This window comes from Coregonus clupeaformis, chromosome 7 (genome assembly GCF_020615455.1).
Source record: "Coregonus clupeaformis isolate EN_2021a chromosome 7, ASM2061545v1, whole genome shotgun sequence".
NCBI classification, from domain to species: Eukaryota; Metazoa; Chordata; class Actinopteri; order Salmoniformes; family Salmonidae; genus Coregonus; species Coregonus clupeaformis.
The window spans coordinates 66,351,584-66,378,588 of NC_059198.1; the positions used below are offsets into that span (position 1 = coordinate 66,351,584).

The 27,005-nt window shown below is 41.6% G+C and overlaps 3 protein-coding genes across 5 annotated transcripts in view; 1 reads left to right on the plus strand and 2 right to left on the minus strand.

Moving 5' to 3' along the window:
* The window catches only part of lin7a (lin-7 homolog A (C. elegans)), a 57,919-nt gene extending 47,468 nt beyond the window's left edge, over window positions 1-10,451 (plus strand). For 2 of the 3 annotated variants that reach the window (XM_045221498.1, XM_045221499.1), the window contains exon 6: window positions 3,212-5,184. In XM_045221498.1, coding sequence (XP_045077433.1) covers window positions 3,212-3,239 — 28 coding nt within the window. In that variant the 3' untranslated portion in view covers window positions 3,240-5,184. Of the gene's footprint in view, window positions 1-3,211; window positions 5,185-10,387 lie in introns of those variants that run through there. The other variant, XM_045221500.1, reaches the window with a different exon arrangement.
* LOC123491252 (myogenic factor 5-like) lies at window positions 10,056-12,951 on the minus strand. Its single transcript, XM_045221497.1, has 3 exons — window positions 12,159-12,951; window positions 10,905-10,980; window positions 10,056-10,561 (listed from the first exon to the last, which is right to left on the minus strand). The coding sequence occupies exons 1-3, from the start codon at window positions 12,780-12,782 to the stop codon at window positions 10,368-10,370; spliced, it is 894 nt and encodes a 297-aa protein (XP_045077432.1). The 5' UTR covers window positions 12,783-12,951; the 3' UTR covers window positions 10,056-10,367.
* Window positions 12,952-17,951: 5,000 nt separating this feature from the next.
* On the minus strand, window positions 17,952-19,470 carry LOC121579058 (myogenic factor 6). Its single transcript, XM_041893324.2, has 3 exons — window positions 18,919-19,470; window positions 18,611-18,704; window positions 17,952-18,513 (listed from the first exon to the last, which is right to left on the minus strand). The coding sequence occupies exons 1-3, from the start codon at window positions 19,429-19,431 to the stop codon at window positions 18,404-18,406; spliced, it is 717 nt and encodes a 238-aa protein (XP_041749258.2). The 5' UTR covers window positions 19,432-19,470; the 3' UTR covers window positions 17,952-18,403.
* Window positions 19,471-27,005: the final 7,535 nt, after the last annotated feature.

Below are 27,005 nucleotides of genomic sequence, written 5' to 3' on the forward strand. Positions count from 1 at the left end.
GTTGTTGAATGGGTTTCCTGTAAACAATAGATATTATATTCCTTCTCTTTGAGCCATGTAAAAATTGTTCTTCTTTTGTTATTATCTGCTAAGCCATTACAATTATAACTGGCTATACTTATTTCACCACATACCATAATGAGATACAAGTTTCAAATCTATTTGTCATTATATATGTTTGTAAATGTACCAATAAAAAATACCATAGTGATTGAGTGTCCATATAGCTGTACCATCATATTTACATTGTTATTAAATAACCCTCCAATAAATAACCTTCCAATTGTTCTCCACAATCCAGTTTGGCCGTCATCCCAGTGATCAGCATACAACCCCCGTCCCCCCGGATCCCTATGCCCCCGTGGGGCCAGGACCCTTCCATCGAAAACAGCACATAGTGCCACCCACAAAACAGAAGCAGGTCAACCACCAAAAGCATTTCCAATGCTCTCACCTCGATATATTTATATAGCCATTTAAAAACGATCTATTCAAATATCTTGCATATCTTATTTTCCATCATTATCAATTAGTATGCATAATAATTTTGGCAGTTCATGCGTAGGATTTTAACCTATAACCCAAATTGCATTACATTACATTTTTAACAAGCAACTACCATTTCAGCAAACAACCACTGTGATCCATTTTTACATTTTTTTAAACATTTTTGGTCATTTAGCAGATGCTCTTATCCAGAGCGACTTACAGTTAGTGAGTGCATACATTATTTATTTTTTCATACTGGCCCCCCGTGGGAATCGAACCCACAACCCTGGCGTTGCAAACACCATGCTCTACCAACTGAGCTACATCCCTGCCGGCTATTCCCTCCCCTACCCTGGACGATGCTGGGCCAATTGTGCGCCGCCCCATGGGTCTCCCGGTCGCGGCCGGCTACGACAGAGCCTGGATTCGAACCAGGATCTCTAGTGGCACAGCTAGCACTGCGATGCAGTGCCTTAGACCACTGCGCCACTCAGGAGATTCCAACCCACACCCACCCCTCTTCACCTGAGACACAAACACTCTGGTCCCCCGTTGTAACCATTTTCCCAAGCATCTCCATGCAGTCATACCTTTGATTATTTTGTGCCACTTGGGCCACAATAGTAAGCCCCCTCTCTGATTGTCCGAGTGTGACCCCCTCCCCATGGGTTACTGCAGCCAGTGTTGCCAGCACTGCCACTACCTGGATGGGGGTACCCCACTGGAATCCCCTCCGGCTAGGTACAAGGTCGTCAAGGTTCTCATTAGCAGCTTTGAGAATTTCCTTGACTATTATGCTCCCCCATCGGGGGCTCTGGCTTTGTAGGACCAACCCTGCCAGGCAGGCTCAGAATCTTGAGGGGGCGGTGCTGCTCAAGTAGGTCTCTGACCGCATTTATTTCTCTGTTTAGGCTGCATACTCACAGCAGGTCCATAAAACAGATGGGAACTTCTCTTTGGTGTATGGGTCGCTAAGGTGGGTGTCCAGGATATAGGGTTGGGGATCGTTCCATCATGATAGGACAATAAAAAAATAGATTAGATGTATACTATATTTAAACATGTATATCCCTCATCTACACAAAATTGAAAGCTCTCTCTCACAACCCCTGCTCATAGACACCCGTTGGCTCTGGGATATGCAGCCATTTCCCCTCTCACTCACTTAACGCCACACTTTTCCAAACACAAAAACGCACACCACATGGCTGATTGCGGAGGAAATGGGCCAAGCGCGCAAACGCACGCATCCCACACCTGCGGCAAGGGGGAAAGGACGCCAGGGAGAACACAGGACCAACCACAACAACCGTCCGGCATAACAACAATTGCCTGCCAAAAATCCAATGTTCTAATTAGTTGTATTTGAAGATGTATTATTCTGCTTGTTATCTTTTCTTGTTATATCGTCTTATCCTTTTATAAAATACTATACTTACTATAAATGTTATTTAATATTACAATCCCTATCATTGCTAGTTTTGTGTGTTCCATTATTTGACTCCTCTATTAGAACTTTCAGAATAGCCAAGGAGTAGTCTTTGTGTCTCTGAACATTTGGTTGTCAATATAAAGTTTATCGACAACAAGTGCAACACGTTTCCCTTTTAATCTATTTTCCTTGAAGATTGGATACAGAACTTTGCGCCTTTCTGCAATCTCCCTCGGGAACTGATCATTCATGCCTATTTTTGTGCCAGCAAGTCTTTTACCTAGGCTTTTAACCATTGCTTTATCCTTTAAAAAAGCGAATTTGGCAACGATTGGGCGCTCATATCTCTGTCCTCTTTGTCCGAAATGGTGTACACGTTCGAGTTGGATTTTATCGACAGCCTCGAGTGGGATTTGAAGCGCTGTATGAAGGAAATTCTTCATAATATTCTCGGTTATTTCTCCCTCCTTTTCCTGAATACCCGTAAGTACTAGATTTTCTCTCATTGATCTATTTTGGATGTCTAGTAAGGCTTCTCTCAGAAGGTTGTTCTCCTTTTTAAGTTCCTTAACGTCCGTTTCCATCTTAGTGACTGTCACTTTTAATTTTTTGGTTTCTTTCTCCATTATCGCAGCTTTTTCGTCACTCATTTCAAGACTCGCTTTCAACTCTTTTACGTCCTTACTGACCAATTCTAGTATGCCCAGTTTGTCATTTATCAACTTCAACAGGTCGCTTTCCACACTTACCAGACCCAGTAGTGAAAAGCATATATCATCTGTATCAGTCGATGAGTCGCGTTTTCTCTTGGAGATTGATTCTCCTCGTTTATCTTCCGCCATGTTTGGGTGTTGCGTGTTGTTATAATATTTGTCGATATATTTCTCTAGCCTTATGATTTGTTTTGTGTTATTATCCAGATATAATTTTATTAACTGCGAATATATGAAATGCTAATATTTAGTCTAACTTACTGATTTTGAATATTATGTTTTTATCTTGAGGTGGTTTGTACCGCTGTCTATTCAATACGCCATCTTGTATTCTCTGATGGTTGTGTGACCCTGATTTAGCCCACTGCAGTAAAAGGTTAATTCACAATCATTTTTAATTGGCTTTTCACAGTTCAATGGGCATTTCGCAATTCACAGCAGAGTACACTACACTGTTTTGTAACTTATTCTACCAGAATATGACATTAGCATCCCACTTTACTGACCTGTCAAAGTACTGACTTGTCAAATGGTTTCAAGCATTGCTCTCAGCTGTTCTTACATGTATCCCTCACAGGCTGTTCCAAAAGAAGAAGAAGGACTGAAGGACACTGAAAGGAAGGTTCTAAGTCCATCTCTATGTGCGGAGGATCCCGAGGGAACCACCTGGTAGAGGAGAATATGATACTGTTAAGCAGTGAAGACTCTCTCTCCCCCTTCAGTGTACTACCAACAGAATGAAGCAAAACTGAAAGATATGTGTTCTGAAATGTAAACAATGGTGCTTGTGACATGAGAGATTGGAGGCTAGCACTGAAACCCATCCTTTTGACTTTTATTTTGTTTGTGTTCATTTTAAGTTGTCCTCTAACAGTTGAAAGTTGTGACCATCCTCAATGTTCCTTCTTGTCATTTGTGATAGTTTATTTATTTCTGTTATCTGTTTTGAATTCATTTCACTTGTTTACTGACTTTCATTTTGCTATTGCTTTATACAGTGATGTTCTATTGTTTCTTCTGTTGGTGCTTGTGTCTGTGTGTGAATGAACATTGCTTTTTTGTGTCAAACTTGTCCTGCTTTGGATAAATGTGAACTATTTTTTACCTTATATTGCAGCGAGAAAATATTTTGTATGGAAACTTGTAGATTTAGCAATAACACTCTTTAGTTGGTTTTACATTTCACATAAAAGTAATGATTAGAAATATAGAGTATATGGGGGGAAAAAAATGCAAAAGTTAACAATGTAATACTAAGTAAACTGTATCTTATGCACTGTGTGTCATAAGGCAGCTTCTGCTGTTAAAAGAGGGGTATATAAAGTGGATGAATATATTAAAATACAGAGAATTTTATTTATACAGTTGAATAGGCAAGTACAATTATCGTGCAATATCATAATTTGACTTTCAGCTCTCAAGTCAGCCATTTAATGATTGTTAGTCATCTACTCCCAACAAATAAATGTATACAGAGAGTATATAGAGTAATCATATATAATAAAATCGACATATGAATATAATTTTAACATTTCCTATATAATTTATATGAGGACAAATAGAATGTCAAACACATTTATATATATATATATATATATGTGACCTGGAGGGTTAATCATATGGTACAATTGTCTTTATTTTTAAATCAATCCATTTGATTGTTTATAATCCGAGTTTTGCATAAAGTAATGTTTAATTGAAGTATGTGTGTGTTTGTTAACATGCAGAATATTATTTAAAACATTTAATTGTATAAGACCTATTGCCCAGTGTAGAATTCGTACCGGTATAGCATGGTTAATGGACTCATTCTCCTGGATCTGCGTCGTCACCTTGACATTTTGACAATCATTGTGAGTAAGAGACTGTGGAATGTTCTAGTCGTCTTATCAATAAGGGACCTCTGTTTTAAACTCTCTCTTTCAACCATCTACCTATAGTATGATGTAGTATTCTCATGACAAGTAACCATATTTAAGTATAACAAGTTGCACTGTGGATTCATTGAACGCTATTAGAAAACCAGTTGATGATCGACACTGATCAAAAGTAGTCTTGTATCTGTAGCACTGTCAGACAAACATTACATTGGATGGTTTTCCTGGTAGCAAACTGTACGTTTCTTTTTTACAACTCTAGTATGTATTTTCTATATAGGCCTAGTTCCTTTGTGGGTGGTGGGTATTGAAGTAGTGCAAGATCATTTCACATCCATACTGTGTGCAATGTGCATCTTGATAGTCCAACCAGATGGGGCTGTGAACGTGTTTTGTCCCTCAACCTTTGAGCAGTTCATCTGGCCTTCGACAGATCCCTTTTGTACATTTACTTATGCTCTTTCTTATTGACGACTTGCATTTTTTTAGGCTGGACGTACTGTACTTCCTGATTCGATGTACTGTACTTCCTGATTCGAAGTACTGTACTTCCTGACTGAACATACTGTACTTCCTGATTGTACTGGAAAAAAAAGACAACACCAGGTGATATGCAATTGTTATACATATTATATTTGTATAAATAAATAAATGTGCGTGTGTACAATAACGACCTCATTGACCCCGAAGTGCTTCTTCTCCTACTGTGTCTATTGTGCTTGTCTGAAATGTGGGGTAAGGGCTTAGCAGGCTACAACCAGCTCCTGACCCCTGTCTGTTTGAGCTGTGAACAGGAGTTACAGGGCAGCAGTGTAGCACTCTTCCAAAGCAATTAAGGTCTCTCAGTTAGGGGTCATTGGTTCTGACACTGCCTTCCACTGACAGGTAATGAGATGAAGTGCCTGTTGTTGACGCATTTTACATTATAATAAGAATGTAAGCATCTGAATATAAACCCAATCGCCAATGGCACGTCAATACAGAAAGCAGACACTGAAACTAATGCCGGAGCTCAGTGGTCCTTGTAAAACGGCGGAAGTAAACTCAAGCTGAGGCAGTGGATTTGCTGGCACCAGCTATACTGACTATAGAACATAGTGTGTGGCCTCCCGAGTGGCGCAGCGGTCTAAGGCAATGCATTACAGTGCTAGAGGCGTCACTACAGACCCGGGTTCCATAGGGCGGCACAATTGGCCAAGTGTTGTCCGGGTTAGGGGAGGGTTTGGCCGGGTGGGGCTTTACCTGGCTCATCACGCTCTAGCGACTCCTTGTGGTGGCTGGGCGCCTGTAGGCTGACCTCGGTCGTCAGTTGAACGGTGTTTCCTCCGACACATTGGTGCTGCTGGATTCCGGGTTAAGCGGGTGGGTGTTAAGAAGCGCGGTTAGGCGGGTCATGTTTCGGAGGACGCGTGACTTGACCTTCTTCTCCCGAGCCCATTGGGGAGTTGCAGCGATGAGACAAGATCGAAAAAGGGGGTAAAATACCATTAAAAAAAATAAATAAATAGAACATAGTGTGTATAGGCCTACTATTATGTTTGTCAAAGGGAACATGCATTTTTTACACCACTAGACAAACCAGGCTGTGTGTGCTATTATAAACTGGATTGTTCGAGCCCTGAATGCTGATTGGCTGACAGCCTTGGTATATCAGACCGTATACCACGATTATGACAAAACATGTATTTTTACTGCTCTAATTACGTTGGTAACCAGTTTATAATAACAATAAGGCACCTCGGGGGTTTGTGATATATGGCCAATATACCACAGCTAAGGGCTGTGTCCAGGCACTCCGCGTTGCGTCATGCGTAAGAACAGCCCTTAGCCGTGGTATATTGACCATATACCACACCTCCTCGGGCCTTATTGCTTAATTATACTTTCCTCAGATAGAATCAAAGGAATATTTCCATCAAGAATGTCTAATTCATAAACAGTGACACAAAACAGACACAAAAGTGAGCAGTTCAGTCATCTGCACCCAATACAGCTAGCCTTCAACATATTCTTAGAGCATACATATTCTTACTTCTTTGTTGATTGATATCCATTGAATTGTGTCCATTTTCTGTTTTTAGAAAGATTTGCACAAATATGAAAAGATAGATGGTATCATCATGAAACAATATCAATTTAGATCATACAAGGGACAAAACTTTAAATTGAGGAGATATTTATATTTTTCAGTTAAGCGCCTGCACCTGCTGTCCTTTCAAATTCAAATCCAAATGTTTCAGTTGGGCAGTTAGGTTCCAACAAGAACCCCGACCAACTAAGGAGGTTCCTCGATGAACCCCACCTCCTATGGGGTTCTTGGAATAACTTCTTTGGGGCTATTTTCAGTGCCAAGAACCCTAAGGTTCTTCAAAGAACTTTGAGGATCTTAGAAGAACCCTTGTTGAACCCCTAATTTTCAGAGTGTAGGTGATAAAACAATACTTTGTATGATTCCCCATGGAAGCAAATGAAGAATGAAAGGCCTAGGATACTATCTGTAGGATAGACTACAAAGGTTATTTATTTTTTATTTATTTTTTAGTCATTTTAGCAGACGCTCTTATCTAGAGCAACTTACAGTTAGTGAGTGCATACATTTTATATATATATATATTTTTTTCATACTGGCCCCCTGTGGGAAACGAACCCACAACCCTGGCGTTGCAAACGCCATGCTCTACAAACATCCCTGCCGGCCATTCCCTCCCCTACCCTGGGCCAATTGTGTGCCGCCCCATGGGTCTCCCGGTCGCGGCCGGCTACGACAGAGCCTGGATTCGAACCAGGATCTCTAGTGGCACAGCTAGCACTGCGATGCAGTGCCTTAGACCACTGCGCCACTCGGGAGAATGGTTATGTAGTGTTAACGTAAATGATGATAAAGTCTACCATACAGAGGAAACCCATGGAAGATTAGATTGAAGCCTATAGTATAGTAGTCTGGCTGGCTCCAGGTCTGGAAGTCTTCCAGTCACAGCTCGCTGTGTTGTCACATGGGTCGCGCGTCAGCCAGGCTAATAGTATAGACCAGGGGTATTCAGACCCAAATCGACCTATCCAAGTCTTACCTTAGTGCTGGTTTTATGTTAGTCACCTCATAATTAGTTGCACCCACCTGAGGGGTATACTACAAAATAGGATCAGTGAGTTAGCCAGCTAACTTTGATAAACAATCAGAAATGACTATTGATTTTCTGATTAATTAAGGAAACTAAACTTTGATATGTGTTTTTTGTTGTTGAGTCAATTAGACCATGCCCATTCCAAGCGTATCCTTAAAAATACACTTTGATCCTGCTTAGTAGTCCCAGGTTTAAATCAGTCCCTGATTAGAGGGAACTTTTTATGGTTTGAGGTCCAGATTTGAATTTGAGGGATATATACTATTATTAGCTAGACAACTAGCTATAGCCTAGAAATCCCACTGGGTACACACTGGTTGAATAGAATAGAATAGACGTGGAATGGACATCTGTGCCCAGTGGGATATATCAACATGGTGTCTAGATTACTCACTCAAAGGTGAGTCCTCAATGCAAGGGCAATAGTTAGCCTTCATAGTGACCAAATATTTTAATTGTATTGTATTGATGTGATTATGAATCACTTAATGTTGTTAAATATGTTTAATGTAAGCGTCTGGCAGCTAGCTAACCTCCTCATAGCCTCCTCATAATTTGAGGGGGGATTTGCAGTGAGCATGAGGGCAACATTGGCTCCACTTGAGCATGTGGGTTTTGGAGTTTTTAAGTAGCCTACAGAGCAATTGAATTGGTAACTGTCTACCTTTCATCCCAACATGTCCTATTAGAAGAGCACAATGTCTGTAAAAGACCTACAGATGTAGGATCTTAATTTGATCACCCTGTTGCAGGAGAAATTTCCTGCAATTCAGGAAATGTAAAACTTGTAATGTATTTGAGGTTTAAAAAGGCTTCTGAAGTTTGTAATTTCCACTATGAAATTTCAGGCTTGATTTTCCCTTAAGAAGAATGTATCAACCCCTACAGAAATGTCCATTAATTATAATCCACATAATAATTCACATTTCCTGTTGCTGCAGAATTATTTTCCTACTGTAGTAAACTGGCTCAAATTAAGATCCTACATCTGTATCAAATTGTCAGGTAGTTATTGTTCAACTGGAATATGACACAAACAATATCACAGCCTGCTTATTAGATAAGCAATTAAAAAAGCTATAGAGTCATGAGAGCATGTAGTCCCTTGTAGCTCAGTGGGTAGAGCATGGCGCTTGCAACGCCAGGGTTGTGGGTTCGTTTCCCACGGGGGGCCAGTATGAAAATGTATGCACTCACTAACTGTAAGTCGCTCTGGATAAGAGCGTCTGTTAAATGACTAAAATGTCAAATGTAAATGACAAGTGACATCTCTTGTATTAGAAAGTATTATAAATACCTCCCTCTTGTGGTGATGGTGTATACTCAGTACTGCAAATAATGGCTTTGGCTACAGTGAGAAATGGCAGAGGACTTCACTTAAGAGTGATTTGTGTCAGGCTACGTTTTGTCCTTACATTGCCCAGGTTGGAAGAGGAATCGAACGAAATAGATTAATGATATCCTAATAATAAAGTACTTGATGCAAATACCCCCCAACCCCCTGTTTGTAACCTTGGGTCATACTATCTGTTGATGTGGAAAAAAAGATGATATCTCTTGTCATCTCATGACGTCACATGCCTGGTGCATGAATGATTTATGAATATATCCAAGGTTTAGCCATGGAAAATTACTTCAATGCGTGGCGAGCTTCGTAGCCAGCAGTGTGGCTTACTGAAATAGAAGCCCTCGCTGATATGCATGCTATGCCACAGAGCCATCTAGCATAGTGCCACAGAGGCAAAGCCAGGGTTTAACTACCAGTATGTCCCACTCGCCACTGAATCCCTCCCTCTGGTGTCACCACTCGCCACTGAGTCCCTCCCTCTGGTGTCACAACAGGAAGGTGCTTGTCATAAATATGAAGACTTGATTGTCTCTCGAAGGTTGTGTCACGGAGAGAAAGGTTTCTATGTTTTCACATGGTCGTGACTGCGTGCTGTGCTGCTATAGGGCAAGTGATACAGGAGCTACATAAAAAACCTGCAGTGACACATTTGATTTCACTGTGTTCTTCTATTATAAATGTGTTATAAATGTAAGGGAAATCTTTTTTGCCTAATGGGGTCACAATACAACAGGAAAAATACTGTAACACTTTAATTTTATGAGCTGTAGGCTTTGATGAGATGCAACATATGATACCAGTAACCCCTTCCCCTCCGCTTCCACACAATTTCAAGTGTTACGTTCAGGCCATTTGTTCAAAACTATAGTGTTTAGGGTGTAGTTAGGGGTGTTAACAATGAGAAACATTTGTTACTAAAGAAAAAACAGGTACACAAACCCTCTCTCCTCCCCTCCCATCTCTACCCACCACACCAACACTGACCAGAAATGGAATGAAAGCTACTCTTTCTTCTGTAGTCACTCTATTTGAAGGAATAAACAACATTTACACCAACAGATGTGGGAACTCTAGAATTATTGAAACGTTTATTAATCATGAGAAACATGAAGCTAACAAATACAATAGCTTAAATACAACTTGTTTGAATGATGCATAGGCCTATATTAGGACGGACACATGAAATGGATCAATTAAATATGTTACATTTGGTATAATATTGTTTAAAATAAATGAACATTTACAGTACATATTTACAATCTTATTTACAATACAAAAGTTGGCAGGTGTTGATCGATCTTAGCCATCACCGAAATAGGAAGTAAAAGTGGTATGTGGTTGAAGATCAGGGCCATCCGATTATTTATATTCTAATGCAGGTTTTCTTCACAACACGTGGTACACAGGTCTGGTCCCGGGGCTTTCTGGAGTGCAAGGCTGGGAGTCGGTGCTAGAGGGCGAGAAGGTAAGCATATCTCTGAGCCCTGCAGGGGCACTGGCATCCACCGAGGAGAGGCGATCTACTATGCTAGACAGGCAGGCCAGGCTGGAGGCACCAGCACCGCTCTCTCCAGAGCTCACTGGACAGGACAAACAGGGGAAGGACAAGGTCAGTCAAGACAATGAACGGAGCTATCTCATGAATGACATCAGTTAACCACCATGTCCTATTGAGTCAATTTATGGGTATGGTGAACTTAAATGGAAAGGCAAAATTATTCACATAACTTGGAACATTATTTGTGTGTCTATAGTATGAATCAAAACTAATGAAAGTAAACCTGGCAGGTTTTACAATACTCAATATACACAGTTGGTAGCCAGACCATAGCCTAGCATATGTCCATTACATGTATTCATTAGACTATGTCTATAGTTTTAGAAGACATAACAAAACAAAAAATATTAATCAATGTGTCTTACCATTCTTAGTGTAACTGTAGTTGTTGCCATAGCTTGTGTTTATCTGAGGCCACACAACAGGACTGTTGCAGTCAACCTACAAGGAAACAAACAGAGCAAACTAACGTTAGCAGAGAAGTCATAACAAAGCACGTGATATTATTCACCTTTCCACGTTTCAGACATTTTGAAGTGTCTGAAATGCATTTTACTCAACTGAGGTTTGTAAATGGTGCACAATAAGAACATATAAATATTAAATAATATTAAAATATGGGCAAATAATGTAATCCCTGGTCATCTTGCCAGACTGATAAATCCACAGTGTTACTGACTGTCTGGCTAGGCTTCTTTATTTCACAGCGACCTCAGGGCCAAAGTTGCAGGCTACTCCCATGATCTGCCCGGCTCTAGCCGTGGCGAATCGATTGTATCAGTGGAAGCAACACCAGTTTGTGCAAGACGACACTTTCTCCCAGTAAATCTGCAGAACATCCTGGCAGCAGCGGAGAACATGCAGTCAGGATGGAATGCAGAAAAGCACAGTCTTTCCTGCCAGACTTCAGTAAGGTGGATTTAGCAGGGTTTATTAGGCTATAAAGTGTCAAGTGGTGGGAAAGACATTACTCCATCCACCATCATAAAGATCCATTCTATTATTTAGCATTGCATCACCTTTTAACCATTGTTTTGTAGAGCTGATTCCAATCTTGACTGGCCAACTGAGAAGGTATACACTGAGGTAATATACATGCACCAAACACACCAATAAAAAAAGGATAGCATTTCCCGGTGAAACATAACGCATCATGCATGTATAACACTGCAAAAGAGATGTTTGCATCAATGATGCAGCCAAAGAAGATGAAATGCACAAGGGAATATTGTAATTGAGATCTCCCAACAGCACAATCAGTGCAAGTCTATTCAATAAACATTCTAAATTTGAAGTGAGCCTATTCCCCTTCAGATCCAGGGAGATACTCTGAATGCAAATTAGATATGACATTGTAATGTCAAATGATTACAATATGCATGCTCAGAGACAAACAAAAGCTTTTTAACTCAAGATCTTGGGAGATGCAACAAGACAGAGGCTAACAGCAATGTGATCCATTATGCAAATAGAGTACTCTGAATTAGTCCAATGAGGGAACACGTTTCAGCAGACACTGAACTAGCAGGACAGGATAAAGCCTATGTGTGCTGCACAGAGATGAGGAGACAGTGAGTAAAGCTGTATATGAGTCTGTGTGTGTCTGCTCTCAGTCTCACCATGCTGTCGGAGCAGCTGGACGAGGGGCTCCCAGGCTCTGAGCTGCTCTCCCCAGGAAGGCCATAGTAGTTCTCCACATGCTCATGGAGCAGCTCCTGGAGGCTCTCGATGTACTGGATGGCGTTGCGCAGGATCTCCACCTTAGGCAGCCTCTGGCTGGGGTTGGCTGAGGTGCAGCGCCTCAGAGCCTCGAAGCCGTGGTTCACCTTTTTCAGCCGGCGTCGTTCCCTCATGGTGGCAGCCCGCCGCCGGTCCACCGTGCTGGACTTACGCTTGCAGGCCTTGCAGGCCCACTGAAGGCAGTGACCCGCCTGGTGAGGAGCCCCAGGAACCCGGACGTGCTCATCCTCCTCTGAGCCGTCCAGTTCCCCGGGGCCGAAGTCCAGGTCCTCTGGCGAGGAAGCACAGGTGCTGTCATAGAAGACCTGCGATGGGGAGAAGACATCCATGGATGGGCTGTTGTTGTGGTTGAAGAAAGGAAGAAAATAACTCTCTGCTTTGGGAGAGCAGTGGGGTGAGAGAGGAGACCTCTGAGTGATATGAGGGGGCTGCTGCCATGGGGCCCCGCTTATATGCCCCCAGTCCAGAGCCCAAGGCCCACATTGGCCAGATCTAATTACCATGCCCCATTGGCCCAGGCAGGCTGGGGTTAGCTCAGCTCTCCGCCCCACCCACTCCCGCTCCCTCACCCCCAGTACCCTGCAGAGTTCCTCACATCTGCACTCCCTGGTGTTTTCCCACTCATTACACCACTACATTGCCCTTTTCTGTTAAGAAACTGACCTATTCTGTGTAAAAGCAATGGTTGGTGAACACCAATAGTTGAACAGGTAAATAGGGGAATAACTTTACCTCTCTGATCCGACAAAATAGTACTTTTATTAACCAATCTTTGAATATATACGCTACTAATATTGCAATGAGCCAACACTCAAAATCGTACACATTATGAAAGTGTGATAATAATAGAGATTAGTTTTGTTTTTTAAAACTGAGCAAGAGCAACGAGGTGAAGCATGTGCAAGAGTTTGCATGCCAATTTTATGCTTGAGACAAATAGCAGCGTTACAGATGCAGCCCAGCTGCAAAGGGAGGTGTAACATTTCAAATCCCGATAATTCACATGCAGTGGTAACTCCTCTAACCGGTCCTAACTCATCATTGAAGGTGTCATGCACGGGGTGTCCGTGTTTGATAAAGCTCATTAAATAGGTAATTACGCATTTAACACGAGGGCTTCAATTCGTGAATCCTTTGCAAGACCTAGCCTAATGTCATAGCCAAACATACACCATTAAAACCTAATTATACCCATGTCAAATTATATTCAAAACATTTAGGCCTATACATTCAAACATGTACATATAATTGTTGCATTTTGGAAAGGTCTCATAATGTCTAATAATGTACAGATTTGATGTCCCTCTTAAAATACCTGCATCACATTGTATCCTTGATTAATTTTACTCAATAAAATGAGAAATCTGACATTAAAATTGTGTTAACTTTTAAAACATTCAGCTTGTAATACATGTTAATAAGCATGCTATATTAATTACTTAAGCTGCATCTCGAAAGAGGCCGCTTGCTTGCGAACCACATGTGCATAGCCTAATTACGCATGAGAAACTAGCTAGAACAAACACTGATGAATAGCCATGATGAGCTGCCTGTTTCAGTCGTCGGCGTAATTATTCGAGTGTTTGTTGACACCCTACAAGGATACAATGCGGATATTTCTCACAACGTGTCAAAACGTTTGGCCTCCTCTATCTCTGGGAACCGCGCACACCTAAGAAAACACCCGAGTACCTGCCACTGAATTGCCGTCCGAGTTTGTATTGCGCACAGCTGAAGAAGACATTGGCATGAGCCTGGCCCTAGATGCTGTGGATGACATCAAAGGCTATATTGACTGTGAACAACCCCAACAATACGGACAACGAGAAAACCTGGCAACAACCGATAGCTAATTGAGCCTATAGAATACGATTGGGCCAGCATATGGTGTTCGTGGCGATACATCTAGCAGAGGCCTATGCGCTGCTCCATTCGTACATACTCACTCTGGCTCTGTGATTGGAAGTGCTAGTGGTGTCTCTTGGGAACTGGGGGGTTTGTTTTTTATCGCCTCTATTCCAGAGTTGTTGTCAGGGGTCAGAGGCAGAGTTAAGTGTAGGGCATTAGCTGGGATTTAATGTCCCTTTCCCTCACGTGTGAAACCCTTATTTCTTCTAAACTGCCCAAGCTTTGATTTCATGTGATGTTGTGCCCCTCTTATTCAGTCTCAATTGGTGTCATATATCAAATGTTCCGACATCCATAAAGGTTTATTAACCCCAGATTTTATATGCCATAGATGGAAACTTATTTTTGTTATATTCCTGAAAGATTTGGAGTATGGAGACAAACCATCTAAATTATGTCTGATGAACAACATGTTTCAGACTGATACAATCATTTCAAACTTATGACACATTATAATCCTTCATGTATAGTATTTCACTTTTCCAGTTAACCTATGTTTGTTTTTATATATGGGGGCAGCCCATTTCTTAAAGTAACTGTCCAGTGTTTCCAGATTTCTATGAAATATGACCAATAATTACTTACAATATGAGTGAAATAGTTTTCCTTCCAAAAAGTGTAATTAAGTATGTTAAAAAGCATTTTTTCTGTGTTGGAATGGTGTGGGCGTACCTCAGCAACAGAATATTGTGGGCATATACCGGTCATTAAAAATATAAATGCAAGTAGACCGCTGATTGGCCACCTCATCCTCCTTTAGATCACTGATTGGTCAGCTCATCCTCCTCAGGAGTATGACATCATACTCTATGAGGAAATAGCAAAAAAAAATGTAACTCTGTTTGAGATAGAAGTTTGAGGTGGGGTTTTTGGAGTGTTTTTTCTCAAATTTATGCTTTGGCCACAAATGTGAGTATAAGATGAGTCAACAAGGTCATTTGGGTATGAGTTAACAGAATATGAGCTTTTAAAAGTGAGACTTTCACTGGACAACTTTAGTGAGTGCATTAGATCATATCACATGACAAGGGTTTTTGATTGGCAACACCACTTGTCTGGCAGGGAGCTGCAGTGCGCTGTTGTTGTCGCTACAATGTTGCAGGGAATCATATCGTAGCAGGATATTCTAGGAAAGCCAGATAAATCAAGGCATTTCTCTCAAAGGCTGATCCTCTCCTATAAAATCTCCACTTTCATCGGCCTTGACTTTTTAAACACATCCTCCACAGCAAAATCAATTTCAATAGCATCATAAGTGACAGGGAAATCTCTGTAAAATTACAGGCCGATGTTGTCTTCTAACAAGTCAAATGGTGATAATACGTCATACTGCACTTATCCTCCATTTGAAACACCCAGAGAGAGGACAAAACAATTCCTTCTATAACACCTAACTTATAAAGACTGTATTATACATGAATAACAGAATACTCATAGACATTAGGACAGGAATCACATCTATTAAACCCCAAACTGATCAATTTGCATCTAAATCCTAAAATAACAGGTCCCAATGAAATTACGTCCCTCTCAACATAAAGGTGGTAATTGCTATTTTCCCAAGGTTTAGGCCTCAATGTTGAGCAGGTGGTAGATTTTGGTAGAACATATCAATGATATTATCCAAAAACAAACAGTAGATTGACAAAGTCATTTAGGGGGATCTAAAAGAGCCTTAGAACTCATTTGGAAGGAAGACGCTGGACAATTCTCATGGACACTGGGAAACAGGCCCACAAACTCACTGTGAGAAAGCTGCTTCGAAACCATTAAAATAACATTACTGTGGGGGCTATCTAGTTTCAGTTTGGTTCAGTAAGAGAAAGTAAAAAGAAAGATGTGAAGGGACATTGAAGTACAGGCCATATATCATTTGATAGTACTTACTGTATGAGGCATCACTGAAGCGCGCATTAAATCTATTTTTAATCGCACTAGAAATAGGAGCATGGGTGGCTTTGACATTGTGATTTGGATAATTTTTGGTACATTGGATATGCAATCTACTGTTTTGAGAAATCACCCAAAATGTACCCTAAAGCCTTTTACGCCTATATAAAAAGACTGTAAGGTTAATCAATTTGAATGTACTCAGCGGCAATAAAATAAAAATAAAAAACACAGAGACTCTTGTGCATCTCTACTATGGCCTCTTTTTCAAATGACTGTTGGATGAGTCACTAATAAGTTGTGTGTGTGCTTGGGGTCGTGGGGTTGTGAGTCAGTGTGAGGTGCGTGTGTGTATGCCTACAGTTGTGTGAGGCTTGAGGGAAAAGGCAGAGGAAACAACCTGGAATCGTAACATAGTAACATAGTAAACGGAAATCCGGGACGCTGAAATTAGTATGATATTTTACGTTTGGTACATTATGTATTAATTTGTGGATGTTCATCATCCATTTCTTATGATATGTTACAAATTACAATTCATATGATATTTTACAAATTACAATTTGTATGATTTGTTACAAATTGCAATTCGTACAATATGTTTTGAATGTACAATTCTTATGATATGTTACAAATTTCAATTTGTTGTGGCTAACATTATGTTACGTCTAGTCAATGAGACCAGGCTGGACACACAGGGGTCAGTGTGTCAGCCACAGAGATCTGAGAGGGAGAGGAGCAGTGCTCACTGTGATGCAGGGTTAGGTCAGCACAGCAATGCACTGTGGGATCATAAACAAGTAGGCTTCCACAAGTCAACACATGTAGGAGCAAGAGATCATCATATCAAACCTACATTCAGGGAGTCCCTTATAAACTATGTGTAAATGTTGTGCCAATGTGCATGATCAAACAAGTGATCCTGAATTAAGACCTAATAGCTGTCTTCATTATCACTGAGGGCTTTGCACCATTGCCTCCTGACAAAGTTTCCATGTCGAAGCATTTCCGAGTTTAGAGGTGACAAAATAATAATAATAATAATAGTAATAATAGTAATAATAGTAATAATAGTAATAATAGTAATAATAGTAATAATAGTAATAATAGTAATAATAGTAAAATAATAATAATAGTAATAATATTTAATAATATAAATATATAGATTTTCCAACTAGCATCAACTTTGCTGATAACTACTTTATGAGGGAAAATGTACTTGCTACGACTGTGAAATGTGGTTGTCTCACCTAGCTATCCTAAGATGGATACACTAATTGTAAGTCGCTCTGGATAAGAGCGTCTGCTAAATGACTCAAATGTTAAACGTAACGTTACTGGAGTGGACCAGGGTAGCTCTCTGCCAGCTGGAACAAAGAAAGGAGCCCAGGCTATTTCAGGTCCCGTTGGATTTTATGTTCTTCTAATACCCATGAATACTGGGGGAACTTGTGGCTGGTGCTTGCATGTGCAGTGTCATATCTCTATTCAAATTCCACATGATCAAGTGGGTTAGTGGGGACATTATGTATATCCTCGGATATCATTATGAGACCTGAAAGGTATGGCTGAAAGTTTGTCACATAATAGGAATGGCCTGACCTGCAAAAAGGTTGAACACCGTATGACCTACCTTAAGTACCCATACACCATGCATTAATCTATGGTATTTGGAGTGAGTCAAGTCTAATAAAAAAACTGGTACAACATAGGATAATTCAAAAATGAATACCTGAGGTTTTAATTGCATGGTTTTCATGCTATTATATTATACTACATGTGTCAAGGCCATATAGTGTATAAAATGTCATTTGTATTGATATCAAAATGTCTAAAAAGTAAAATTGTATTTAAAATAAAGTATTTAAAATAAATAATGAAGTGCATAGTTAGTGATGAAAAAAACAAAACGTGTAGATGCCCTGTAAGATACAATGCTTACAATTTATTTGTTGGTCAGTTCATATATAAATACTCAAACACAACAATGAATCTCTTGAGGTTATGTTTCTGCCTTTTATATGTAAAATAAATTAAGTTGTTAATATATTATAAAATATTTACAATTATCAAATATCCATTTGGAAATAAAATATTATAGTTCCATTGTTGTCATTCTTTAGAAATAAAATATTGACCATTCATACATTTTTAAAGAAAACAGTGACTACAAAATGCCCGTTAATTTGTACAAATGAATATAAGTAAATGGAAACTAAAACATATGAATAAAGAAGTGGAAATAATTTAGAAATAGACAATGGAAATATGAAATGCTGACGTCGCTTATGCGTATGCAGGCTACAAAATTCCAATAAATCATGCATTATGTTTCGGAGACTTCTTCGTTGCAAGTCGGTTTCTCTTCACTTGAGATGCTGTCAACGATTGATGACAGGCGAAGAAGGCTGGTGGACGCTGAAGACTCCGTGAAACCTGAAATATATAAATAAAATATATAAGATGTACAATAAGTTGATGAGTTGCAAAAGAGCAAATTAGATCTAATTTCCTATTCATAATTGGCACCAACCTTCTCTCTGATTTGTCATTGGTGCATTGGAATGATCAGCTGAGGTCTGCCAGTTTTGACAGGCCTTCTTCCAATGGTACTCCTTATTTGACGCCTACATGTACACACACATGTATTAGCTTAAGTGTCTACTAACACACGTGTTATTATTAACGGGCACAGGTACACAAAGTAGTAGGCCTACAAGTATAATGCACAGTAAGATATTTCTCATTATGGCAATTTGCCCTTTATGCATGAAGCCAATTATTGTACGCATAAAGTGACATAAGAAATGCAGCTGCAAATATTACTCAAATGAAGCTTACATGGTGTTCTTTCACGTTATAGTTATATGAGCCATTTTGGGGCGTTTTTTCTTGCTCATCCAGTGTATGCAACAGGTCCTGCAATTGCTCGATGTAGTTTATGGCGCTGCGTAAAATCTCCACTTTGGGCAGGCGCTGGTTCGGATTGGGCACGGTCTTTTTCTTCAACGCATCGAACGCTTCATTGATCTTCTTGAGCCGCCTTCTTTCCCTGAGAGTGGCCGCTTTGCGCCTATCGGTCGGTGCAGACTTTCTTTTACAAACCTTACAAGCCCAGATGAGACACTGTCCCTCGCAGTGCGGCTGAAGACCCGGGGGTGCGAGGACATGCTCCTCTCCGCTGCTGTCACATCCAGTCTCGGACGGATCCCCCCCAGGTGACAACGGGCTGTCATTCCCGTGGTACAAAGGGGACACCCCCGCCATGTCCAAGTGCTGCAATGGTCCATGATCTCCCTCGAGATAACGCAGATCGTTGAAGAAATAAGTGTTGGTCTCAAAAAGGTCCACCATACTGTTGTACCCTCACACGGCCTATGTTTTGACAGTGGGACCCTGCATGGCATTTAAATAGCCCAGTGACACAAGTCACCAGGCTTATATATAGAATGTGAAACCCTATCCAACGCTTAGCTGTCGCAGTGCATCAACCTTTTTTTTTTCTCAATGGGGTTTTTACTACCAAGCAAGTTTGTGTAGAAAATAAATAAGCGTTAACACCTCAATGAAAGTTAAAACTTCACTTCAAACTTATGACAGGTGTTTTCAATATCTGTTTCATGGTGAAACGATAACATACTGTACTAGTGCCCATCTCTACTTCTCGACTAGCAGGATTACTGTCAATGTAATCTTCAGGCCCTTCCCAAGAAGTTGGCTCCCCTAAGCTTAACAAATATTGGCCCTCAACTGACTTACAAAGTTCCAATAACATTATTTTCATAACTTATAATAATAAAGTATATTTGTTCTTGTTGACTTGTCTTATCAAAACCTTTCAACTTTCAAGCCCACTTCTCAACCTTTGACATAGAGCAGGTATTCCAATCATCAACACATTGTGTACTCTGTTCATGTCTTTAATACTGTAGGCTGAAATTCTACAGTATAGCCTAATACATTTCAAAGAAACATATCCTAGACAGTGAGAATGGTTAAGTGCAATTGTAACTTGTGGCATGTCCAATCATAAATAGATATGAATGTGCAGTCAAAATGACACCTGTGGTATCTAGGTGGTATAAATAGATATGGGACTCATTCATCTTAAATCCATAAAATAGATGAAAGCCTTCTCAGTGGTGCTATGTGGCCTTTGGCATTTTTTCTACGATCTGCAAAGTCTGCTTCTCTCAGCTGGGACACTAGTGGTCACTGAGGGCTCCTGTTTCTGCCTGAAGATATGGCATCCATGACATGAGCCAAGAAATTAGCCAAGTACATTTTTGTCACCCTTTAGGCCACTGTTTACCATTTATAGTATTACGGTTGGGGTTGAACATTTATGAAACTATTATGTGCGTGCATGTGTGTGTGTGCGTCCGTATGTGTGTGTGCCATGCATGTATGCATGTGTGTGTGTATGTGCATGTATGTGTGTATGTGTGTGTGTATGTGTGTGTGTGTGTGTAATATCATACTGTATAATAAGCAGTGTATTGTGTACATTCCAGATCAGTGTGTATTATACTGTTGTGCAACCACACTTGGTTAAACCTTATGGATGTCCCATGGATGTCCCACTCTGTGCCTTGGCTCCAGTTACCTTGTTGTGGAAGCCTGAGAACTAGGGACTCCTTTCAAGTCAGGGCTCTGGAATACCTGTGTCAGTCAGTGAGACATCTCTCTGGCCCATGTCAAGTACTCTCCTCTAAACCCATTTGGATAAGATATAATGTAAGTGACCCAAATTAAAGTAGAATTCTATTTCTATTGAAATATTGCCCATCAAATATACAAGGTCTTCTACATATTGTATCCGTGACCTTTACCTTAGCATTTGGATAACCTCAGGAGAATGAAAGTTAACCCTTTACAGACCCTCCATCAATCCCCTGCCTCATCCTCTGTGTACACACAGAACACTATTCTATTGTTCTATAGCTCTGTTCCAGGCTGTAAATGTACTCTCCCAGTAACTGACATTTTAGGGAGCGCTCCTAATCGTGCTGGGGTTTCGGGGTTCGTTGATCATTCCAACATCCTCCTGGGATCAGCAGCTGCCCATCCAGGACAATAGCCTGGTTGGTCCTGGCCTGTTCAATGGGACTATTCTACTGCAGCCAGGTCAGGCCTTCTTTCACACAACCCCAGGGACTCTCAGCTGAAAGCCATGGTCAAGGAGAAGCTGTGGATCCACTTCACAATAGATGATAAGTATGTTTATAGGAGGAGAATGGATTGAAACTATATGGAGACAACTTGTGTGGATGAAATTAACTTGATTTCAGAGGTAGAGAAGATGTGATAGTTAATTATGTAAATGAAGACGTGATACATTTCCACAATAAGTAGTAGAGGAAGAGCTGTCGTCTCGATCACTTGATATACGTATATGGTGAGCATTTCATGACACATGCATATCCATTCCGTTTTGTTTACAAGGGTCTGGGGGAGCAGTCACATGTGGAAGCCAATATAGAATGTATTGGTTTCTTGCTGACAGATGACCAGATCATGTTGGTTCCTGTCTTGGACTTGAGGACAGTTTCTCTGCAGAGATAGGCCTCCAGAGCTCTACTGAACACAATGATACCAATTTGAAAACCCCATTTTGTAAAAGCAGAACGTACTTTTCAGCTTGGGCAGATTTGCTGATTTCACATCATTAATTTGACTGTTAATTACTATACAAATCATAATACAAGTAACATTTTATTTGGTTGTTTTATAGAATCAGCACATCTGCCTTTATTATGTAATAATATCCATCTCTGTGTGACATTTCCATTCCAGAAAAACAAAAACAAATCACAATTCCTGCATCTAAAACACAACTAGGAGTTTCAATCAACATGATGTTAGTTGAGCCACGAGACTCTAGTACCCTTTATGAATGTACATGCAATGACAATAAACAAAGATATCTTGCTGAGCTGAGTCCAGATAATTGGGTGAATATAGACAGTGTTCCAACCCTGTAGATGATTTTACATTGACACTTCAGTCATTTAGCAGACGTTCTTATCCAGAGTGACTTACAGTTAGTTAGTGCATTCGTCTTAAGATAGCTAGGTGAGACATCTAAGATATTGGTTCACACTCTGTAGTATACAAACGCGGATAATGGGACACAGACCCGTTTCAGTGCTATAATGAAGGTTCAGTTAGTTGTGCAACAGTCATTTCCATGTCCAGTGGCCTCCTGTCTGTCTGGTCCTCAGGATGGGACAGGACAGATGTGGCTTGGTGGCTGGAGAGGACAGGAGGACAGAGGGTTGGAGATACTTCATTAGCCTCCATAAAGGTCTGTGTTCTCTCCATAGTCTCCTCTCATTGTCTATCGGAGACAAAATGGTGTCAGACAGAGTGCTCTGCTAGATGATGATGGTGGTCTAGATAGGGACTTGATCCTCTCAGGCCTGGCACTGTGGTGTCACCCCAGAGTCCTGCTCTCCCCAGGGCTACTGTGCATCCTGCAAATGTCCATAAATCGCCGGCTGTGTCAAGGGGGTGACGTTTCAGCTGTCAGGGAGAATCACGGGATACCCTGCCAAGAAACCCAAAGCGCAGGGAGGGTCTAGCTTTCCTGGTGAAGGGGGACGGATACAGAAAGGAGTCGAGAGGGACTGCAGGAAGCGTAAATCCGCCCGGAATCTCAAGACCCAGAGAAGCAACAGGGGAGATCAAGTCAACAAATCTTCAGCGTGAACTCAACACTTAAAAACACAGAACACTGGAGACCAATTGAGCATGTGAATATGGAATATGCTGACATGACAAGGATGTGAATTGACCAACAAAAACAATTGAATTATAGTGCCATGACACATTAGCACAAGAGTCCAGGTGCCATCAGAGGAAAATAATGTGAAAAGGTTACAAAGCTATGTTTCTGAACTGATGACATTGTGACATTTTCAGTGGTTTTGCTCCTGTAGTTCAACCTCAATCGGTCAACTGACTATTTCTGGAGTAAAAATCCCATAACTGCCTTGTAACTGAGCATGGTGTTGCATCACTAGACCTAACAGAGATAATGTAGTGAGTTCAGAGTTGACTGTTGGTCAGTCGCTCCGGGGTGAAGTTTCCTCTAGATACAGATCTAGGATCAACTCCCCCTCCCCCAATCCTAACCCTAACCCATAGTGGGGGAAATGCAAAACTGACCCAAGATCAGTGTCTATGGGCAACGTCACCTTACTCCTGGTCTGTCAGTGTTTGGAGGTGTGATTTACTGGACTTCAGGGCCCCTCTCTGACCTATGATAAACTTCAACCTACAGTAAATGCTCACCTCGCATGGCATTCAGAGACTCCATCTTCTTCAGAGGTTAATAATTGACCAGGTACATCGACAGGCCTCTTCCTCAACATGTCAGGAAAGCCTCCACTACATGCCCAGAGTACTGAGAGAGAATATCATATAACAGGAAAAAATGACTGTTACATTTTCACACATTCTACAATGTGATTTGAAACTTTCAACCGTCGGGGCATGCTTCCCTTTCACCAGGTCACGTTACTGGAATATTCTAGTGTATTTGTTGAGCTGTTAACAGTAACCTTGTGCTGCTGTCCTCTTCCTCCTTATGCAACATGGTCAATAAGCCCAGTATTAGCCCTCTCACCAAAGACATGGAGGAGATTGCCTTACAGGAGGATAAAAATACACATGACAATACCCAGAGCTGGGCCTGTTGGCACATTCCAGTTAATGTGGAAATGTACGAGGAATCTGCCGAGAGGTCAACTAATGACTGAGGTGGGACATTTCCACTCTGCATTGGTGCAATTGCGCTCTCTCTCTTTCTCCCTCTCTCCCTTCTCTTTCCCTGTCTCCCTCTGTCTCTCTCTCTCTCTCTCTCTCCCTCTCTCTGTATTGGCCCTACCCTCCCTCCCTCCCTCCCCACTCCCCACTCCCTCTCACTCTCTCTCTCTCTCTCTCTCTCTCTCTCTCTCTCTCTCTCTCTCTCTCTCTCGCTCTCTCTCTCTCTCTCTCTCTCTCTCTCTCTCTCTCTCTCTCTCTTGCTCTATTGCTCTCTCTCTCTCTCTCTCTGTCTCTCTCGTCTCCCCCCCTCTCTCTCTCTCTCTCTCTCTCTCTCTCTCTCTCTCTCTCTCTCTCTCTCTCTCTTTATGTCCATGCTGGTCAGGGCATTAACAAGATGTTTCCACATGGTCTGTATGTTCTCTGAGTGTCAGTCAGTTAGTGAGAAGGAGAGATCTGGAGGGGTGCTGACACAGGGGTCATAAACAGTCCTGAAAATTAACATGAACTTTGGGAACTTCATCCCTCGCCGACCCCTGTCTCCCTGCTTGACCGGACCTCCTGCCTCAGACAGATTACACAATCATTGGGCTGTTTTAGAGGAAGCCAGAACCCAGCATGACTGACACACCGTATATTTCCCAATAGTCTCACACCTGGGATTTGACTTAGCCAATGAGAGGTTAAGTAGCCTGGTCATGGACACGATGACAGTGCCTCACCTGGGGTCATGAACCTTTGACCTCCAGGTGATCAGCCCCAGTGGCTTGGTGACTAGGCTCGTTAATGTTTGGGAAAGAGGCCCCATCTCACAATGAGGATACAGTATGTAAACCAGGATGTGTGAGGTAGAAGTCAGATGTTACAATGTTTAACACACCATCTATTGACCGTTTATAGATTCCTAGTTTCATAATTCATATACATCGTCAACGGTATCATAAACCTGTCCCAAGAGGTATTGTCATTAAAATACGTTGTCCTCACATTGCCAGGGGAGACAGAAACCGGAGACACACATTGGTTGTAGCGCTTCAAATTGACAGAAGGTCATGTTTTTAGAAGTCAGCTCTCTCCTCTTCAAAATGGCCTCAAGCCCTGGATGTATTTCACCCCAGATAAAAAAACCTGTTCCTCTGTCACCCTAAGAGACTCAGGACGGGAACCGGTCCTCTCAGATGCTGTCTGCACAGATTACCAGGCTTCAGTTGTGTGGGGAATTGTCTTAAAGCCTGGTGCTGGTTCCTTGTCTGAATGGAGGGGCATAGGAAGGATCAGGGTCTAACAGCTGCCCTGACCAGCTCATAGGAGACAATTGAGCCAGAGCTGGAGTACCGCCAGTCATCTCTGCTATCACACAGGGGCTAAAGCACTACACAAACAAGGGCTCTCCTCCCTGACCCAGCCCAGCTAAGACGTAGCGTCACCCAGGGACTCTCAGGGCTACTGCCCCGTCTGTGGCTACTGATGATAGCATCTCTTCCCAACAACAATCCTAAGCCACAGTGCCTGGCTCCCTCAAACACAGACCCGTGTCAAGTGTACTAGAAAGCAACAACAGTGGCGCAGCCAGCGACGCGGGGCCAGGGTGCACTGTTTCTTAATGCAAAGCAAACAGACGGGTCCTCTCACTGGCGGCCGTGGCAGCGCCGAGAGCTCTGGGTCATCATCGGGGGCTTGAGTTTCAAAGCAGAGGGGAAAATAATGATGCCATCTGCATTCTCCCGGGTGGACGAGGGGGATTCAGTTCAAAGAGCTCAACGGCTGAAGTGCATCAATTAGCGAGGGAGAGAGGCTGGCGCAGGCTCCACACGCTGCTAGCTAACTCTCTATGACCTCACAGGCACAGCATTACGTTATGAGGCTGTATTATGAGAGTGTTGCACCCTGGCCACGGACTGGTCACAAATGGTGTGTTACTGACGGACTGGCTTATACAGTTGTTCCCTCAAGATGGAGGCTAACAATAACAATCAACAGAACAGAGCAGGCTACAATACGGAGGGTGAGAGGAGGACATGTATTACGTCTTTTTACAATCCACATCACAGGCTCATGTTATGTCTCCTTTGACATTGTGGACAGGACTCAACAGCTTGTCACTTGACAGACAATACTGATTTAGTCTGGACCAATCACATTCCTTGGTGATTGATTCTGTCCTCATTCAGCAGAGTGATGGATCGTGGGTGTTAGCCAGTGGCTTGTGTGTATCCAGATACGGTCACTCATGGGGACTTAGAGGGGGGTCATTGGGTGCTGGCCTTGACCCCCAGACGAGACCCCTTATCTGGACAGAGAGGCAAGACGTTAACCCTCCTACCCCCATCCTGGCCTCTCTTACAGCTGAGACGATATGTGTAAAACACATAAAACTACTATATCACATGAACGGTACTGAGAAAGTTTTATGAGAAACATTTTCTCTAAACGTGACTTTCATAACCATATGTGGCTGAGAGAATTGGTTTGTAATCAAAATAAGGGGCATCAGCAGAGCACTTTAATGAGATTTGGGTGCTTTGTAGCAGTGTGCTTTGATGTAAACGGCTGTAAATGATCTGGTGAAACATTGCTATCATTAATATCACTCCGCCTGGGGGGAATTAGTGATATAGCCAGCGATAAGTCCGAAATAAATCCAATCACAAGAGAACGTGTGACGGTTGCCATAGCAACCACCGAGACAATGGCCCCCAATATTAGTTTTTCTAGAAGTCAGTAACCCAGTATACCGTTTTGGTTATAATGAAAATCACCCCTAATGTAGGCATGGGATAAAAAGCAACAACAGGCTTTGTAGAATAAACTCACAGGCTCCAAGAGAAACTAATAGGATATTGACAAATGTCAGTGTTAAAGACTGAGGAGAGGGCTACCGCTGTCTTGTGTAATTGGTTATATCGGGTCCATGTCATTAAAACAACAGCTTCTAGGGGCAATGAGGCTTTAGTTGCTTGAATATGATAGCCATAAAGCCACTGTTGGTAAAGAACAAAGTAATGTCTTTGAAACAGAAAACCCTCTTTTTGTATTTTCACTCAGGGTACTCCATTCATTTTGGGTCGACTAAAGGCAAACTAAGCATTTTGGCTTTGAAGATTACATATTTTAGTTTGACCAAATTCTCTTTAAAAATAAAATCATGATTTTGAGCCTCC